Here is a 13,791-nt window from a genome sequence, read left to right on the forward strand (position 1 = left end):
TGACTCGATTTACATCTTGCTCTCCGACAACATAGACCAACTTCTATCAACTCATCCGAACTCTCTCTTCCTCACTTGTGGCGATTCCATTTGTCGTCATGCCAGCTGTCTGGGTGTAGTTCCTCTCTCACCAGTCATGGTATCTCAGCAAAAGACTTCTGCGACTCATTTGGACTGACACATCTGATAATTTCCCGTCTCGGATCTCAGTCAATGGTACATCATCTGTTCCAATTGGTTCATCTGATCATTTGCTTGTTAAAGTGGATATCTCTCTGGCCGTTCTCAGAAAGCTTCCTCAACGCCGACGAGTCTGGCATTTCTCTAAGGCCGACTGGCATGGTCTTCAAGCAGTCTTCAACTTCTAGACTGGTCTCGCATTTCTCCTGTCTCTGACATATACTCATTATGGAAATTTTTCCAAATAAATTAGACTGACGACTCCACCCTCTGCCATTCCATCAACTCAAGCCTTTGGGTCTCATTGTCTGCCATGATCTTTCCTGGGAAAACCACATTTCCGGACTGGCCTCCAAAGCCAGTCGCCAACTGGGGCAGCCTCTATCGTGTGAAGTCCTTCCTTTGCACAACTTAGCTCCTAACCATTTACAAAGCTTTCATCTGTAGCTTTATGGAGTACTGCTCTCCCATCTGGGCTGGTGCTCCTGCCTCACACCTAGCTCGGCTTCACGTTGGAGAACCCAAAGCTTTTCGAATCATTGGAATCTCAGGAGATGAGACTGATTGTGAGGCCCTTTCAACCGCAGGCAGGTTGGTGGTCTTTCTGTCTACTACCGACTCCTCTCCGTCCTTACACCACCCCCTGTTCTGTCTGTGCTCTGTCCCCCAAATATTTCTCTCTGCTCACCTTCACTCCTTCATTCGTCCTTTTCCCCACCTCTGGAACAAACTCCCACACTCTCTTCAATCTCACTCTACCTGCCAGGTCTTTAAAACAGCTGTTTACCATCATCTCATCTCTTCCTCTATCCAAAGCTCTTATCTGTTTTCTACCCTCGTTAATCCACCTCAAACCCAGCTCCATAAAATTCCCTGTTTTCTTTCCTCAAAGTCTCTTGTTGTGTCCATCATCTTTATCCTATGTACCCCACCCCAGCCCTCTCTCTTCCAAAGATCTCCTGATGTCCCCGTTCTCTCCTGTTGTTGTGCTTCCCTCTCTCTCTCCATTTTGTCTCCCACTCCCTTTATTATATGTTCTATGTGTTAGCCCTTATACGAGCCTCGACTTGGTAAACAAAAAAAAGACGTTCATTCTGATGCGTGCCCAAGACGGGCTTCCTCCCATCAAAATGAATAAAAATGCAAACTGACGGTTATTCTTTGCACAGATACGTCACTTTTCCAAAAAGAGAAGGCAAATGCTTGGCCACGTTTTTTTCCTTGATTCGCTGAATGTTTATGGATGCTTCATTGCCAATCATGGACCCACATAAGTGTTTGTTGTGGGCCAGTGCATGATCTGTTTTGTAACTACCACCACCCCAACTCTTCCTTTCTGTGCTGATTTGTAATATTACTCATCCATTTTACACACTATCCATCTTCGCTTTTGATTCTTGAATACGTCTTAAAAACCCAAATACTGCTGGGCCCCGACATTCGTGCAAATGCTTTCCTGAAAAATGTTGAATGTCGAATCCGCGAATGTCGGGACAATGTTTCAATGGTGAAAAAGGGGGATCGGTTCACAGTGATTCGTGATTCCGAAGTGAAAAAAAAAACATCAAACCCAAATGTACATGATTACAGTTTCATTAAAAATGCTTACAAATAAAATTCCATAAGGTTTAGCCCACTCTTTTGCCATGAGTGTCAAGTTATTTTATCGAAAACGATCCATTTGTTTTGCTTCAATCTTGTGTAGTCGCCAAAGAGTGTATTGATCCCGGAAATGGTTGCCGTTTCGACTACTCAGGGTTTAAGATTGAAGAAAGATACCGTATTTTGTATTATCTTACGAAGATAGAAGTTGAGTTTAAATAGCACAATTTTAAATGTCCTGGCATCACTGTCCTTGTGTTAGAATTTCATGTTATTGTGCATTCAAAATATATGTTCATTACCATCGCCAGAGGAGAGGGTATTGCATTTGAGTCCGTTTGTTTGTTTCTTTGTCCGCACAAAATAAACATGATTTTCTCTGCAACTATTGGTCTGATTGACAGGAAATTTTCACCAGAGGTGCACCTCCACCTGTATAATTTTGTAATGATAATTATGATGTCAAATGTCATGTGCTTTGGCCGCCATCTTGGAAAAACCGAAAAAACTTTGCACCTCTATATCTCCGAAAGCACTAAAAAGAAAAGATTGAGACATGGCTCATTGTAAAGAAATCTCCATGGGGAATAAAATGTTAATGATGATGTCATAGGTGCCTCCATTATGACGTCATAATTTGACATGCACAAAACTTCATCCGATCAAGAGGAAATTTCTTGAGCGTCATCAAGGGATAAATTAGTGGAGAAAAAAATAATTATGACGTTATCGGTAACGCGTTTCGGCCGCCATATTTGTTTTAACACAAAAGCCTTAAAAAGACACTGAAAAGAGGTCGTGGTGAGGATCTGCAGTCTATGATTGCTCTTTCTTGTTTTTGCTTGTGTTTTACTTATGTGCCTCACTTATCGGTGCAATATTTACACCATATAATCCACGTTAAATGAAGGAATTATGAGACTTAAAAATAAACAATAGATATATATTTAAACTAACGAGGTACCCATGCCATGCACGGGCGGGAAGCCAAAAGCAAGCAAACAATGTGGAAAGGATGAATGCTAAACAAGGGAATCAATAAATTCCACAATATTGTGCCTCATTTAGTCGAATGTCAGGTGGACAGCAGGTTCGTGAATGACTTGCACAAAACGTACCCCGACTGAATGGTTTAATACCCAGCCAATGGCGAATCTGCATATGGCGAATCCGCGAAAGTCACGGTTAGAAGGTAGAAACCCTCACGTCATTTCCTCATTCATATTTAAACTCAATATCTCTATTTCCATTCCAAACAGCATCATTCCAATCTTAAGTTAATACGATAATAAAATACTGTGTTAAATCACGATTGTATCGAGGTATTATCAAACCAGCTCATTGTCGTCATCTGTTCACTTAAGGATTTGGGATGTGGTTCCTATTGAGTCAATTTCAAAATCATAATTTTATTGAGGAATTTATGAAACCTCACCAGGACCTCCACCTTACAACATCCTCTGGGATCCCAAAACATTCCACAGAAGGTTTAGCGGAGCTTCCCCAAAACTGAGGGAGTAGTTTGGGGACGGACGGACAGACGGACAGACACTCCTGCTTTTTAATATAAATAATCACTCTCGGTTCCCGATCAAAAATGTATGATAAAATAATTACGTAAGAAACGAAGCAACCCTACTCCCCACATCATAACCCATCTATAATCTTATTAGCCCCTACCTAACCTCCCCGTGTGGAAGGTTTGCGATCGTTTCTGTGAATCAGGCTTTTTCCTTAAACAGAAAATGTCAACAATGTTAACCTGAGATCTCTACCCATAGGCGAAATGGGATAATCAACCAAGTACAAAGTACCAAGTAAGTTATTAAGTGGGTGGGAAATGTTTTTTGCGCACATGAAAAACCACAAATATGTGTGAAGCACAGGGTCGCAAATGTAGAAACGTGTCACAATGTATGAACCGCGAATACGTGGGGTACGTGGATGTTGGGGTCCAACAGCATATCTCATGTAAGTAATTCCCAATGATGTGGTAAATTGAATTTTTGTGTTTGATTGTTAACGTGCTCTGAGGGGTGACCGTTGTTTTGACTTGATGACATTTTATGTGCCGTGCAGTCACGTGAAACCCCCATGCATGTTGCCGCACGTTATGACGTCCTGGATGTCATAGAATACCTTTGCCAGGCCGGTGCAAAACCCAACTTACAGGACCAGGTGAGGAATATATAGTTTGGGTTTTTGGAGGGGGGTAGGGAGGGTGTTTGGCATTTGTTTTTTTTGAGATTTTTTTGGTGTTTTGCACACAAGTGGGGTAAAAAAGGGATAAGAGAATCTAGATGCTTCGAACATCATGCAAATATCTCAGGTATTGTTGTTTGAATCATGGAGACGATTGTTTGAATCGAATCAAGCCCATGGTGTACCATCCTTGTATGCAGGAAATGGAGACGGCGTTGCACTGTGCAGCTTGGCATGGCCACAGAACCGTGAGCCAGGTGCTGTGCCGGGCTGGGTGGAATCCCAACCTGCAGAACCGTGACGGGGAAACAGCACTCCTGAATGCAGCAGCAAGGGGTTATCGTGAGATTGTGCATGATCTGCTGGAAAGCGGGGCACAGCTTAAAATTGTAGATAAGGTAGGCCACTGCGTTTTCAACAAGGTAGCATACCTAAGTGATCGGTTTGTGTTGTGAATTAAATTTGAAACTGATTGTCTGCCATTGATTCGAGAGCTATATTTTCGACCTCTTGAGATTCCATTTTGCTGTGTTTTCTCCTGTGCAGAATAGATCGACAGCACTCCACCATTGCATTCGTCGTTGCCATTATGACATAGCTGACGATCTAATTTCACGTGCTAGCTGCTGGGCCGATCTTGGCGATAGGCACGGAGAAACTCCAATGCACTTGGCCTGTCAAGATGGCCACCTGCCCATTGTACAAGCACTTTGTCGGGCCGGTTATCGCCTCGACCCACAAAACAAGGCAAGACCATGCAAATGAGACCAGTGGCATGTAGAAATTTATTTTTATTATTTTGAAGCCATCTGTCACTTATTGACATCTAATTACCTACAGAATGAATGGTATGTTGTGTCAGACTTTATTGGCATTTTTACATGTTAGGGGCTGGGGGAGGGTGAGAGGGAGAGGGATGAATCCATACTTATAATGTGGTAAGCCTCAAGTATGGACCATGTGTTTTGTGCTCGCTGGACTGACATATAACAGGGACCTGTTAGGCTGAGTTGTATGTAATATGCGCACTGAGGATAGGGCAGTGAGAGTAACCTTTAGAATAGACAAGGTAAGGTTGTATCTGTGAAACCTCCCTATACAGTTGGCAGGGCCAGGTTGTGGACTCAATTTGCTATGTTCTAATCAGACTACCAGTGTGTACCCCCAGTTTAGAGTAGGTACACCGTATCCCTACGTGTCGTAAGAGGCGACTAAAAGGGTTGGCGTCGAGAAGGGCATCCGGCCATAAAACATTGCCTCAAAAAGGGAACCATGACAATTACAATTACATATGGGCAGGGTATAGCCCGAAGTACCCCGTGGGGGACCCCACTCCCTCTCGTCAAAACTCAAGGTGGGGAACCCGTTCGAAGCAAGGGTGGAAATCACTCCATTTATGACGACGAAACGTCTGATGCCCGACGTGGAGGTCAGTTTCTGAGGTTTGGGACATGGAATGTCGGGACAATGACAGGGAGATCAGGAGAAGTGGTGGAAGTATTGGTCAGAAGAAGAGTGGACATAAGTTGTGTGCAGGAGAGTAGATGGAAGGGTAGTGGTGTGAGAATGGTGAAGGGTAGGCAGGGACAGAAATATAAGTTTGTGTGGCAAGGGTGCCCGGAAGGCGTGCATGGTGTTGGTGTCCTGTTTTCTGAAGAGTTTGTAGACAGTGTGGTGAGTGTGACTGGAGTGAGTGAAAGATTGATGATGGTGAGAATGATGCTTGGAAAGCTCTTGGTGAACATCTCGGGATATGCTCCGCAGGTCGGTCGGAGCAATGAAGAAAAGGATAAGCTCTGGTGTGCAATGGAGAAGCTGATAGAAAACGTGAAAGATGAGGAAGTTGTTGTGGTAGGAGGAGACCTAAATGGGCATGTGGGAAGGAGTATCGACGGTTTTGAGGGAGTTCATGGGGTTTACGGATGTGGTGTGAAGAAGGGGGCAGGTGAAAGGATCTTGGAGTTTGCTGATGGAGCTGGTTTGTTGAATTCTAATGCTCAGTTCCAGAAAGCGGATAATGAGCTTGTTACATACACGTCAGGTGGGTCGATGACAACCGGTGACTACCTGATGGTGCGTAGGCGAGATAGGGGGCACCTCCGGGACTCAAACGTGATCCCGGGGCAGGAGGCTGTTTCACAGCACCACTTGGTTGTCTGCAACATCAGGGTGAAAGGTGCGAGGAGAGCTCGGCGGGAGAAGTACCAACCAAGAATGAAGGTGTGGAGGTTGAAAGAGGCGACAGTGAGGGAGGCATTGAAAGAGAGGCTGAGTATGGTAGAGGATGATATGTTTGAGCTTGAAAGTGGTTGCATGTCAATGAAAGATAGTCTGTTGGGAGCCGTTGGTAAGGTATGTGGATAGACAAAAGGACCACTGAGGCACTCGGAAACATGGTGGTGGGATGATGAAGTTGGAAAGAGGATTGACGAGAAGAGGAAGAAGTTCAAGGAGTGAAAGAACGCGAAGGGTACGGGGGCAGAAAAGGCAGAGCATTAAAGTTATAAGGCAGCCAAGAAGGCTGTAACGAAAGAGGTAGCTAAGGTGCAGGAGGCATATAGGAAAATGTTCGGAGAACGCTTGGATTCGGATGAGGGTCAGTGGACAATGTGAACGTTACAAAAGTATGGTAACATCCTCGTAATGTAAATAATGGTCGCAGCCGTCCTAGTTAATTCCATGAAACTTACACGCAGGTCACGATATATCTTTTAAATAGTGTATTTCCTTATTCCATGTAGGCTAAATATGTGTTTCCCACTAGATTGACTTTGCATTGTATCAAACAAAATAAGCGTAGGCCCTTCCAATTTCCCCAAAACCTCCCTTCCAATTGCCTTCCGCATTTTGGGCGGTTTTCTTCAAACCACCATTGGCCACGAGGTAGGGTTGGAGAAGAAAGGCGTGTCTCCACCTCGTCATAAGGGGGGAGGAGTGAGCCAGCCCTAACAGCCAATCAGCACCGCGGTGAGCGACCCGGTAGGCGTGCTCTCGGAGCCGGCGGCTTGATTTCGCCCGAGGTGATAAAAGCGACTGTAAGGGACTGCTTTTCCAGAGGCCTTGGGAGATGACCCTGGGAGATGAGCAAAGAGGCTGCCCCAAGAGGAGCGGTGAGATGCGAAACGCTCCAAGCCAAAGAGGAGAGGTACTCGGCAAGGAAACCAGCTTTGGAGAGACGCGCTGAAAGGAGGGAGACGGCTCCACCCCAAGAAGAGGAGCAGGTGTGCCGAACCAGCGCGTGACGTCTACCGCAGCGGATACACGACGGAGGGTTTCCCGCCAAAACCGCGAGGAATTGCGAGCTGCGGCCTCCCGCCTTTGCCTCCCTCTCAAGCAATCCACCTCAAGCCCTACCTGCCTGCATTATCCCCTGTGTAAGTGTGAACGTCCTGTCCTGCTCGTTGTCTTGGGGCTAAGTAAAAATGAATAGTGTAAGTTAACGATTCGCTGTGTTACTGCTTCTTCCATCCATTGCTTGTGTGTGTATAATAAATCTGTTCTTCCTCCGTATTCTTCTTCTTCTTCTTTTTCATTCTCTTTCGGTCGCTTTAGAGATTTCCCGATTGAATATCTGTGGGGCGATCTGGTCAACGTCGGGTGGAATCGGGTTCTAATCGGGGAGTAACTGTTCGGACGCGGTTAAATACACCACCGCTCGGTCAATATAACATCTAAAAGCCGCGTCGGTAACAGTGCGTAGGCGAGATAGGGGGCACCTCCGGGACTCAAACGTGATCCCGGGGCAGGAGGCTGTTTCACAGCACCACTTGGTTGTCTGCAACATCAGGGTGAAAGGTGCGAGGAGAGCTCGGCGGGTGAAGTACCAACCAAGAATGAAGGTGTGGAGGTTGAAAGAGGCGACAGTGAGGGAGGCATTGAAAGAGAGGCTGAGTATGGTAGAGGATGATATGTTTGAGCTTGAAAGTGGTTGCATGTCAATGAAAGATAGTCTGTTGGGAGCCGTTGGTAAGGTATGTGGATAGACCAAAGGACCACTGAGGCACTCGGAAACATGGTGGTGGGATGATGAAGTTGGAAAGAGGATTGACGAGAAGAGGAAGAAGTTCAAGGAGTGAAAGAACGCGAAGGGTACGGGGGCAGAAAAGGCAGAGCATGAAAGTTATAAGGCAGCCAAGAAGGCTGTAACGAAAGAGGTAGCTAAGGTGCAGGAGGCATATAGGAAAATGTTCGGAGAACGCTTGGATTCGGATGAGGGTCAGAGAGCGGTATTCAGGATTGCAAAGCAGACAGCGAAAGAGAAGTGCGATGTGATGGGGGTGAGTTGCTTGAAGGACGAAGTGGGACAAATCGTTGTGGACCCAGATACAATTAAAGGAAGATGGAAGAGATATATGGAAATGCTGTTGAATGCAGAGAATGAATGGGATAGCAACATAGAAAGTAATCCAGTTTTAGGACCGGCAGAGAAGATAACTGAGAAGGTAGTTGAGGAAGCGATAAAAGCAATGAAGAGTAGAAAAGCTGGAGGGCCGACGGGAGTTGTGGGAGATATGTTGAAGGCAGCGGGAAGTTGGGGTGTGAAGAGAATGACAGAGATCTGTAATCTGGTGGTGAAAGAAGGCCGCATTCCAGTGGATTGGGAACTGAGTACCCTCGTCCCTCTATACAAGGGGAAAGGTGACCCTCTGGACTGTGGCTCGTACAGAGCGATAAAGTCTTTAGAGCATGGAATGAAGGTATTGGAAAAGGTGTTGGAGAGGAGGATGAGGAAGAAAGTGAAGATCGACGAAATGCAGTTTGGATTTATGCCAGGAAGAGGAACGATAGATGTGCTTTTTATTGTGGGGCAGTTGCAGAAGAAGTACATGGAGAAGAGGAAGAAGTTTCTTGGGTTTATTGATCTGGAGAAAGCATTCAATAGGGTTCCACGCGAAGTCGTGACATGGGCATTGAGGAAGTTTGGAGTGGAGGAATGGTTTATTTTTATTTATTTTTTATTTTTTTGTACACTGAATCGAGGCTCGTGAAAGAGCTGAAATTTACTTCACAAACAAATCAACCAGACAAACAAAATATATAAAAAGAGGGAGCGGAAGACAAGAGAAGGGGAAGCACACAAACACTTGAGAGCACACAACATTTAAGAGCAGGGAGATGTGTGGGAGGGAGAGGGCTTGGGGGGAGGAGGCGTGGGAAGGGGAAGGGGAAGGGGTGGGGGGGGGGGGGGAAGAAGTATAAAACACAAGGACACCAAGGACTTCCAGGCCAGAAGTTGGTATTTCAAAAAAGTGGAATTGGGGTGAAATTAGCGGGGATAGAAAAGATCAAGGTTTTGGATGGGGGAAGATAAGAGATGGTGGTGAACAGCAGTTTTAAAGACCTGGAGGGTGGAGTGGGATTGAAGGGAGTGAGGGAGTTTGTTCCAGAGGCAGGAGAAAAGAGGAATGAAGGAGTGAAGGTGAGCAGAGAGTCTTGATTTTGGCTTGGCAGTTTGGCAGTTTGGCAGTTTTGGCAGTTGATCAGAGTCGTGATGGCAATGTACAAAACAGCGCGCACAGCTGTGAGGATGAAGGATGGGAACAGTGGTGAATTTGAGGTGAAGGTGGGAGTGCATCAGGGGTCGGTACTGAGACCACTACTATTTGTAGCTGTGATGGAGGTGCTGGCTTGGAATGTAAAGGAGGGTTTACCGTGGGAGTTGTTGTATGCATATGATCTGGTGTTGATTGCGCAGCATATGGATGGACTGAAGGAGAAGATGAACAAGTGGAAGGAATGTTGGGAGGCAAAAGGTGTGAAGGTGAATATCGGAAAGACGAAGGTGATTGCAAGTGGTAAAGCATGTGGTTATGTGGAAGGAACTTGGAAGTGGCCGTGTGCTGTGTGCAGGAAGGGTGTCGGAGTGAAGTCCATTCAATGTACAATGTGCGCTGAGTGGGTTCATCAAAAATGTAGTGGTTTGAGAGGGTCATTAACCAGTGTGGCAGCTACATTCAAGTGTAAGGTGTGCATAGAGGGAGCTGCAGATGGAGGAAATGTTGAGTTGGATCTTGGAGACGGCATGAAGCTGGAAGGTGTGAAAACATTTTGCTACCTAGGAGACATGCTGAATGGAGAATGTGGATCAGACTTTGCGACGGTGCTAGAGTGAGATGTGCATGGAAGAAGCTTTGGGAACTGAGTGGGGTGCTGACGAGGAGGGGAGTATCGTCAAAGCGGAAGGGAGAGGTGTATGCTGCATGTGTGAGAAGTGTTATGATTTATGGGAGCGAGACATGGGTAATGAACGTGGAGCAGCAACGAAGGCTGGAAAGGGTGGAAATGTGAATGGTTCGGTGGATGTGTGGAGTGTCGTTGAGAGAGAGGAAGACAAATGATGAATTGCGAAAGATGATGGGAATAGAGCCTGTGATGGATGATGTGAAGAGAAACAGTTTGAGATGGTTTGGTCATGTGTTGAGGAAGGATGAAAGTGACTGGTTGAGAAGAGTGATGGAAATGAATGTAGAAGGAAGTAGAGGACGGGGAAGACCGAGAAAGACTTGGCTAAATGTGGTGGAAGAAGAAATGCGGGCAAGGGGGTTAACAAGGGGAGATTTAGAAAATAGAGCAAAATGGAGAAGATTGTCATGGGGACCGCAAGGCTATCCCCCGCTCTTGCAGGGAAAATGGCCTTAAAATGTCTGTTGGTGTTGGTGTTGTTGTTGTTGTTGTTGTTGTTGTTGTTGTTGTAATTAGACTCCATTTTGTATGTTCTTGACCAGACTCTATTTGATATGTTCATGATCAGACTCCATTTGGAATGTTACAGGTCAGACTCTATTTTATATGTTCTAGGTCAGACTCTATTCAATATGTTCGTAATTAGCCTCCATTTGGTATGTTATCGATCCAACTCAATTGATATGGTCTAGATCAGACTCCATTTGGTATGTTATATGTCAGACTCTATTTGATATGTTCTAGGTCAGACTCTGTTTGATATGTTCTAGATCCGACTCACTATGTTCTAGATCAGACTGCATTTGGTATGCTATAGGTCAGACTCCAGTTGATATGTTCTCCATTAGACTCTATTTTATATGTTCTAGATCAGACTATATTTGATATGTTCTCGGTCAGAATCTATTGGCTATGTTCTCGATCAGACAGACTCAATTGTTATATCAGTTGAATGCATTTTTTTTTATTCTGTACGAAGTATTTGATTTGGCTGGTAAACAAAATGTGTTTATAAACCAGACTGGGTGGTGTCATGGTTTGAGCATTTCTCCTGAGTCTGGGGGGGGAGTCAGTGAGTTGTTCATACCACAACTGGGTCATACCAAAGATTTTTTCTTAAATGGTGTGTGCTGCTTCCTTGCGTGACACTCAGCCTTTAAAAAGGATAGAGCACAGATAAACAACTGTAATCTGACAATACCTGTGTCGAAGTTCGTTCTTCGGGAACATTTATTATTATGATGGTTATTATTTGTATCATTATTACCCCACACACGTGAAGAGATAACCCTATTATATGCTGATAACCCTATAATATGTGTACGTGTACCCGACCGTCACTTTTTACAAAATAAAATCATTTTCACTTGTCCTTTTTTTTAACCTTTAAATACCTTTATGTAACAATAATAAATAAAATACAATCATAAGTAAAACAATAATAACATAAAATAGAGAAATAAAATAAGAATTTTTTATGTACAGTTGTAAATTTTTAATCTTCTCCTTTATAATTGTTCCAATCGTTGAATGTTTAAGATCTAATGAACGAACGACCAATTTGGGAGGGAGTTTCACCTTTCCCAGATCGTTTTATATATAACCAGTTTTGTCTCTAATGCCAAGGTCTCCGTTTCTTCATTGAAAGAATATCACTGCAACGTTTATCAACCATGAGTATGGTTCATTGAATGAATGATCGTTTTAAGGCCATTTTCCCCGCTAGAGCGGGGGTTGGCCTTGCGGGCCCCATGACAATCATGGTTCCCTGTTTGAGGCAATGTTTTTATGGCCGGATGCCCTTCCTGGCGCCAACCCTTAGTCGCCTCTTACGATGCGCAGGGATACGGTGTACCTATTCGAAACCGGGGTACACACCGGGATCATTCATCCCAGCAAGCTGGTACTCAATTTGCCGACCTCGGAAGGATGACAGGCTGAGTCAACCCCCCTGGTGTTAATTTAGCGATCGACCGGGATTCGAACCCAGGATCCTAGGATCGCAAGCCGGCACCCTAACCGCTAAGCCACCAGCAGGTTCATTGTCACAGTAAAATAAATGGCACTGAATGCAGCTGCGTTCAGCAACTCAATTTATCACGTGGTCCAGAGGGATACTGTAGACCACGTGATGCTCCAACTCTTTACATCTCGTCGGAGAAAGTCTTGCTCCGCCCAACCAATGAGTCCCGATTTGCTCCGCCCACAATCGGTTCATATGTATGAGCGAACATTCATATCTCGGACATTAAAAAAAAAAAAAACCTTATGGAAGTTGGCTCCTAAGTCCGGGTGTTCACAAGTCGGGATTCCCTGTATAGCATGAAAGGGCGGGACATGTGAGAGGGACAATATTGTGGTGAAGAAGAGGCCGCCAATATGGCTGTGTCCAATGCTGATTGACGCTGCATCCCATCTTGATCAATAAAACCTCCATCTCCTTAACTGTGACTCAACGTCATCTTATTACAGTGTATAAGGGTGGTGTAGAAGATTGCTTCAGTCGCGCTAAACTTCTTGGTTATTTTTTTTCACGATCTTTAAAATCATTATTTTATTAAAATTGAAGTATACTCTTGAACACTGCGTGGGGGTATCATGTTCTATGGGCTCTCCAGTTGTTATTTGCACAGAGACCAGGACCTCTTAGTTTGATTCTGCACATCCTGTAATTTACCTCTATGAATACACTCGTAATGCTGAATGATGTTCCGCATATTGTAACTGGAGAAGTGTGAAAAAAAGCTTTGTGTGGTCAACCCGGTGGTCAATTTTAACAAGCATTAGGTTGATTGAAATGATCTTTGTGCAACCCTTTCATTCATCTTTCAGAAGGGATGCACACCCCTACACCTTGCAGCATTACACGGGCACGCTGAAGTGGTACGGAAGCTGTGCCTTGCTGGAGCAAATGTTGATGCACTCACTAACGTGAGTATGCACGTTGCTTGGGTCGCACCGATCACACTCGCAGACACAAACAATAATGTCCCACTATATACTGTGTAGGTGATTTGAAACGATTATATAATCTGCTGTAGAAGATGATCGAGGAATCACAATGCAAGCTTGTGCTGCAGGTGTGTATTCTGTAAACTCTTCCAAAAAAAACAATCTTGACAATGGTGCTGTGGTTTTATGGCAAACATAGTTATGCTTCTCCACTTGACCAAACTGTCTGAGCAGCAAAATTGCGTGGTATCCACACTACCGGGAAATAACTGTGATGCAGACATTACACTGTCTTTGTATGAACGTAATTAGCAGACTAATGAATTCCCCTGCTTAGATGTGTTCGTGATTTATTCTGATATCAATGCAATCGTGTTAGGATTAGTGCTGTTTGTCGCAAGCTCACCCGGCAGCCTGGCCTGTCACGTGGCTATTCCATACATCAGCCTCACTCCTGGCACATTGTGGTATGTGAAGGATGTGCTAACACTGTGTGGCTACCGTACCAACGTGCTCGTGGTTACTCGGTTTCATATCCACAAGGAGCAAGCTGCAGCCTCAAATGAAGCTTAAAACGGCACTCGGTGGAGCACATTCCTCCGCCAGGCTGAATAGTTTGTTTTGTATCCCATTGATAGGCCGGATCTGGATTCAGACCTGAACCAAACTCGA

At 44.8% G+C, this 13,791-nt stretch overlaps 1 protein-coding gene across 6 annotated transcripts in view; it reads left to right on the top strand.

The window, feature by feature from the left end:
• The window catches only part of LOC137412398 (death-associated protein kinase 1-like), a 290,813-nt gene that overhangs the window by 171,483 nt on the left and 105,539 nt on the right, over positions 1-13,791 (top strand). For all 6 annotated transcript variants that reach the window (XR_013622362.1, XM_078771644.1, XM_078771646.1 and 3 more), the window contains 4 exons: positions 3,862-3,960; positions 4,185-4,382; positions 4,531-4,731; positions 13,000-13,098. Coding sequence is in view for 5 of the 6 variants with exons in the window: in XM_078771644.1 (XP_078627770.1) it covers positions 3,862-3,960; positions 4,185-4,382; positions 4,531-4,731; positions 13,000-13,098 (597 nt within the window). In the remaining variant the exon portion in view is untranslated. The remainder of the gene's footprint in view (positions 1-3,861; positions 3,961-4,184; positions 4,383-4,530; positions 4,732-12,999; positions 13,099-13,791) is intronic.

Source organism: Myxine glutinosa, chromosome 2 (genome assembly GCF_964187855.1).
Source record: "Myxine glutinosa chromosome 2, kmMyxGlut1.1, whole genome shotgun sequence".
Taxonomy (NCBI): Eukaryota; Metazoa; Chordata; class Myxini; order Myxiniformes; family Myxinidae; genus Myxine; species Myxine glutinosa.